Genomic DNA, 6,296 nt, shown 5'->3' with positions numbered 1-6,296 from the left:
TACTTCTACACTTCTACCACAACTGCGTTCATGTTTATATAATTATATTTAAACTATAAGATTTATGGGAAGGATCCAAGATGGCAGTGCTGGGAGGACACTCTTACTGACCTGCAGCACAATAGGATATGCACAGTGACCATCAGACAGAACCCTTGGTCCTAAAACAGTTTTTCCCAGGTGAGAGGATAGCCCAAGGTGTGGGATTCAATCAGCTTCAACTCACCCAGCTAAACCATGAAAGAGGTCCCGGTTCCACCAGGCGCTTGGTCACCAGCCCAGAGTCACATGCTTTGATCACTGTCAAAGACTGAACTGTGGGCCTCACAACACAAGAGACTGGGATTTCCAGTCGAAAGAAAACCCCACAGTGCAGGAAATGATCAGGACCAACACAGTGCAGGAAATGATCAGGACCAACACAGTGCAGGAAATGATCGGGACCAACCTTAGGTCACCCAGACAATCCTTGGAAAAGTGCAGCAGGTGTGCAGCAGCCAGCCCAGAGCCTGGGACACAGGCGCCAACACAAAGTCTGGCCTTCATGCCTGACTAACAACCCCAGATAGAACTGTGGCCCAGAGGGATCCAAAGACTGAATTTCTCTGTCGGGTGACTTACAGAGAGAGGAACAGCAGGTTTGACCTTAGAATATTCAGCTGACACCACCACTCCCCTGAAAAGTTTTCAGGAAAAGTTACAGATTCGGCAGAAGCCCAGATGTCCAATTGTCAGCAAGGTGGAGACACACACGCCTGTGCCTGCTGGTTCTACTCACCATCCAGAAAGAATTGTAGTCCCCAAGGCACAGTCTGGGTGTCCCTGACAGGAGGAAACCCCATAGGGAGGGATCATCAGGTCCAACTCTCAGGACATCCAGCACCAGAAGAATTTCTGGGTTAACTCAGGCTCTAGGCTCTAGCCTTCTACTGCAAGCAAGAGTGCCCTACTCACCTGCCATTGATTACTTATAGGGTACAGGGGCATACAACTGCAACCTCAGACCTACAAATGCCTGAGACCCATTAGAGCAGCCCTCAGATACTGGTCTAATGTGCCACTTGTTATCCCTAGCTAAACTGACAAAACTGTGGGAATCCCTGGTCCTTCAAGAAGGGTGCACCCAAAAAATACACCTTAAGAACAGCAGCTGCAGCTCACTAAACTCAGAGCAAAAAACCCAGCAGCAGGGAAGCCATCTCCAGGACATCTCCTGATGAGAACAGATCCTTCCTGAACACCACAGTTACCACACAGGTCCATGTGCCTGAAGTGAACTGTGACAATTCCTGAGAAGAATCACCATTCAGTTGACCACACCCAAAAAGCAGAGGAGATCTTCTTCACATCCCTGCCAAGGGGATTATCCCTACCCAAGGACCCAGCAGGCACCAAAAATTAACAGACAGCACTTGAGATAGCCAGATGGATTGAGGCCAATGTAAAAATGCAACCAACAAAAGGCAAAGCAATATGTACAGCCACTTTAAAAATCAATCTGGCAATTTCTCAGACAATTAGAAATAGTGCTTCCCCAAGATCCAGCTATACCACCCCTAGGCATATAGCCAAAAGATGCTCAAGTACACAATAAGGACATTTGCTCAACCATGTTTGTAGCAGCTTTATTTGAAATAGCCAGAAGTTGGAAACAGCCTACATGCCCCTCAGTTGAGGAATGGATACAGAAATTGTGGTACATCTACACAATGGAATGTTATTCAACAATAAAAAAACAAGAAAATTATGAAATTTCCAGGTAAATGGTGGGACCTGGAAAAGATCATCCTAAGTGAGGTATTCCAGAAGCAAAAAGGCACACAGGATATATACTCTATCATAAGTGGATATTAGATAAATAATATAGGATACACCTACTAAAATCTGTACACCTAAAGAAACTAATCAAAAAGGAAGACTCTGGCTAAATGTTCAAACCCCATACAGAATGGCAGAGAGGATGGACATCAGAAGAAGAAGAAAACAGGGAACAGTACAGATGCCTGCCACATAGGGCCTCTGAAAAGCTCTACCCTGCAGCGTATAAAAGCAGATGCTGAGATTTATGGCCAACTTTTGGGCAGAGTCCAGGGAAATACATGAAAGAAGTAGGAAATGATAAGACCTGGAGAGGACAGGAGCTCCACAAGGAGAGCAACAGAACCAAAAAAATCTGAGCACAAGGGTCTTTTCTGAGACTGAACTCCAACCATTACTGGAGATAACCTAGAACCCCTCCAAAGATGTAGCCCGTGGTAGTTCAGTGTTCAAGTGGGTTCCATAGTACTGGGAACATGGGCTGTCTCTGACATGAATTGATTGGCTTGCTCTTTACTCAACTTTCTATGAGGGGGAGCAACCTTACCAGACTACAGAGGAAGACAGTGCAGCTACTTCTGATAAGATCTGATAAACTAGGATCAGAAGGAAGGAGAGGAAGACCTCCCTTATCAGTGGACTTAGGAAAGGGCATGTGTGGAGAAGGAGGAGGAATGGTGGGATTGGGAGGGGAGGAGTGAGGGCGTCACAGGGGGATACAAAATGAATAAAGTGTAATTGATAAAATTAAAATAAAAAAATGAAAAAAGATTTATAAATGAGAAGGTACAGGTAATAGTTTTGTTTCTAAGCCATATATCTACTTCTGCCTCTTTGTCATGGGTCACATACCACTCTGAATTTTCCCTATCTTCTCTCAAACTGTAGAGACACAGAAACCTCACTCTGTCCTACAGAAATAAGATTGTATGTTGATAGACTCTACCTTCCAGGCTTTTATCTCATAAAATTTAAATTTACTCATACTTATGAGTAAATTTATTTATGAAGGGGAAACCAAAGCCCCCATGTAAACAATATGATAACTAATCTCATCTATGTATTCCTCCCTTGGAAAAAATTAATCAAGGACTTTTGGAGCAATGGATACAGGAAACCATGGCAGTATTATAGTCAAGATACAATTGTTCTTGTTTTGTGTGTATGTTCTTATAGGTATAATATCTTCTTGATGGATTATCCCTTGTTCTTATTTATTTTTCCTGCTGTGATAAACAACACAAGTAAAGCAAGTTTTAAGGAAAGTGTTCATTGGGCCTTTCAGAGAATTAGAATCTATGATAGTGGAATGTAGGTGGCAGACCTAGTAGTAGCTTGAGTAGAGAAGCTTAGTGCTCCAACTCTACGCATGTATTTAGATAAGAATGTATGTATGTAGGTGTACCATGTGGGTGCCATAAAGGAAATTATATATGGCTGAGAATTATCAAACAATTGCTTGGAATCAAAAGTGAGTCATTTAAAAGAGAAACAAATTCTTGTAACCACTGACCTGACACTCTACCCCTAAACCTTTCTGTTATACTATTTATTCTCTTTTATCTTCTACTTTACTTCTCTCCTCTCCATATTTTACCATCCCTCCCCAATCTAGATTTACCTTTTCTTCTCTCCATCCTATCCTTTCTTTCCTTTCTCTCACCTCCTCTTCACTTTCCTCTTCTTTCTTTCCTTTCTTCTTTTCCCCTTCCCAAGTTTCTTTCTGGTGCTGTTGATCATGATATTGTTTCCTCAGAAATGAAATCAAAGGTTTTTCTAGTATTATTTCTGTAGAAGTTACTTAGCATATTTTTTTTTATTTTTAACAGAAGTTTGTCATGAGTGCATCTTGATATTTGTGGTTTGAGAGCTATAATTGGTCCTTGAAGTTTTATGTTGACTTTTCCTCCAGTGATTACCTAATCACTGTGATGATATTTTTGGTTGTAGATTTAACCTGGATACTCTCACAACGAAATACCCAGGCTATTTAGCCTCCTATTTGATAACTACTTTGCATAGTTCTCTACAAGCCAGCCCAGCTGTCCACATTTTATAAACCAGACCTTTGTAGTGAAACTGAAGCATCAGACAGACAGGGGCATGAAGATGGAGTCAGAGGCCCAAGTCTTCCTATTCCTGCTGCTCTGGATGTCTGGTGAGACATTAAAGAATATTAGTATATCAACAATATAATTCATTTGTAGAGAAACAGCTATTTACTATTGGAATCCAATTGTATTCAGGCAATGCCATTATAAAAGGCATTTTATATCCTAACATTTGTATTAGGAATTTATTTTGTGTATATGTGAATACTCATTGTCTATTTCTGGTTGCAGGTGCTGAAGGGAACATTGTGATGACCCAGTCTCCTGAATTCATGTCCACGTCTGTAGGAGACAGGATCACCTTAAGTTGCAAGTCTAGTCAGAATGTACATAAGTATGTAGCTTGGTTTCAACAGAAATCAGGGCAGCCTCCTAAACTGCTAATCTACGATACATCCACTCGGCACACTGGGGTCCCTGATCGGTTCACAGGCAGTAGATCTGGGACGGATTTTACTTTCACCATCAGCAGTGTGCAGGATGATGACATGGCAGTTTATTATTGTCAGCAGCATAACAGCTATCCTCTCACAGTGCTTCAGCCTCTAACAAAAACCTCATTGAGAGTCTCACCAGCTGCCTGCAGCACACACAGCCCTTGGGCTGCACACTTCCCCCTTCTGCCTGAGATTTTCTATGCATGACTAATTGATCCTGTATTCAGCAGTAAATTAATCCAGAGATAGCCTTCATTCTTTTATAGTTTTGGCAAACATAGGTATATTTATATAAAGAGTGAGAAGCTAAGTTGAGAGATTTAGAAGTTGGGCTGTTGCACCTAGAGGATACAGTACAAGCAAGACACATTAGTGAACTTTACAGTGTCATGCTGGCTTTAGGTATCTCCATGTTAAGCCTTTAGGCTACAATGAATCTATACAGAAATAGGATAAAATTTAAAATCATTTACAAATATGCAGCACCATGAGTTTATTAGTTTAGATTTAAGAATCCCCAGCAACTTAGTATTGAACTGGTTAGTGCTCATTTTGCATTCAATTCTTTCAGAGTTGGCCAAAGATTTATAATACCAGCTGCAAGAGTTAAATCCCTTTAACAACCGTCAACATTCATTGAATATTATGCTGAGAATATTTATGCTAATTAAACTTTGAAAATATTAGGACATGTTTGCTGGTTTATGGGATCTTGGATTCTCATTGCTATTCAAATATATCTTATGAAAGATGGGGGAGATAGTAAGACCTGGAAAGGACAGGATCTCCACAAGGAGAGCAACAGAACAAAAGAATATGCTCACAAGAGTCTTTTCTGAGACTGACACTCCAACCAAGGGCCATTTATTGATATAACCTAGAACCCCTACTCAGATGTAGACCATGGTAGCTCAGTATCCAAGTGGGTATCCTAGTAATGGGAAGAGGGACTGTCTCTGATATGAACTCAGTGGCTGGTTCTTTCATCACCTCACCCCAAGGGTGGAGAAGCCTTGATAGGCCACAAAGGAGGACAATGCAGCCAGTCCTGATTAGACCTGAAAACCTAGGGTCACAGGGAAGGGGAGGAGGACCTCCCCTATCAACAAATAAATAAATAAACCTGCTACAAAAATGGTCGAAAAAAATTTTAAAAATTAACAGGGAGCATGTTAAGAGGCAGAAAGACTTCTTCTGCCTCTCAGAAGCCCTCAAGAAAAGACAAAGAGAATATTAGTTCCCTGTTGTTGTCCAAGGTAGTCTTGGCAAGGTCCACTGTGAACATGGAGCCTGAGCATTGAAGGAGTTAAGGATTCAGTCCTTGAGAATTGGGCTTTCTCCCCTGAAGGGCCATGGATATCAGTCCTAGGGCAGCTGTGACTGAGGCATCCTGTGTTTTCTTTGCCAACAGTATCTGATTTAGCTCTCTATTCACCTTGATCCATCACCTCCCTTCAGATAGTATAGAATATGCTACACTTTATAATAAACTTGCTTGACATAATCATCAACTTATGCAAGCATTCATGTTGTCTTCTTAATTCCTCCTTCTGTTCTTCTTCCACTTGACATCTCACCGTTCCTGTCCCTTACATCTGAAGGTTCATGTCACTGTGAAATGTTTTTTTCTTCCTCAGTCTATTGTTGTTGATAGGTTTTTGGAATATAGTAGTGTTGTCTGAACCTACTATCAGAGTTTGTAGGATATCCTTACAGGACCTTTATTTTACAGTCTTCACTGAGAAATCAGGTGGTGTTTTAATGGCCCTTCTCTATATGTGAGTTTGTCTTGTCTGCTTGAATCCTTTAATCACCCTTCCCCCCACTACATGTTGAGTGTTTTGATTGCTATATGTTGTGGAAAACTTCTTTTCTGTTTCAGTCTACTTGGTATTTTGTGTGGATCTCGTACAATGCTTGACAGCTATTT

The 6,296-nt window shown here is 41.3% G+C and overlaps 1 gene segment (V, D, J or C); it reads left to right on the top strand.

Moving 5' to 3' along the window:
* The first annotated feature begins 3,912 nt into the window (after window positions 1–3,912).
* Window positions 3,913–4,573, top strand: LOC132654374 (immunoglobulin kappa variable 3-15-like). The segment is given in 2 exon segments: window positions 3,913–3,976; window positions 4,161–4,573. Coding segments are annotated over 2 exon segments (468 nt in total).
* The last annotated feature ends 1,723 nt before the right edge of the window (window positions 4,574–6,296 follow it).

The sequence above is a fragment of the Meriones unguiculatus genome, chromosome 5, assembly GCF_030254825.1.
Source record: "Meriones unguiculatus strain TT.TT164.6M chromosome 5, Bangor_MerUng_6.1, whole genome shotgun sequence".
Classification (NCBI taxonomy): domain Eukaryota; kingdom Metazoa; phylum Chordata; class Mammalia; order Rodentia; family Muridae; genus Meriones; species Meriones unguiculatus.
This window is presented reverse-complemented; position numbering and strand designations above follow the sequence as displayed.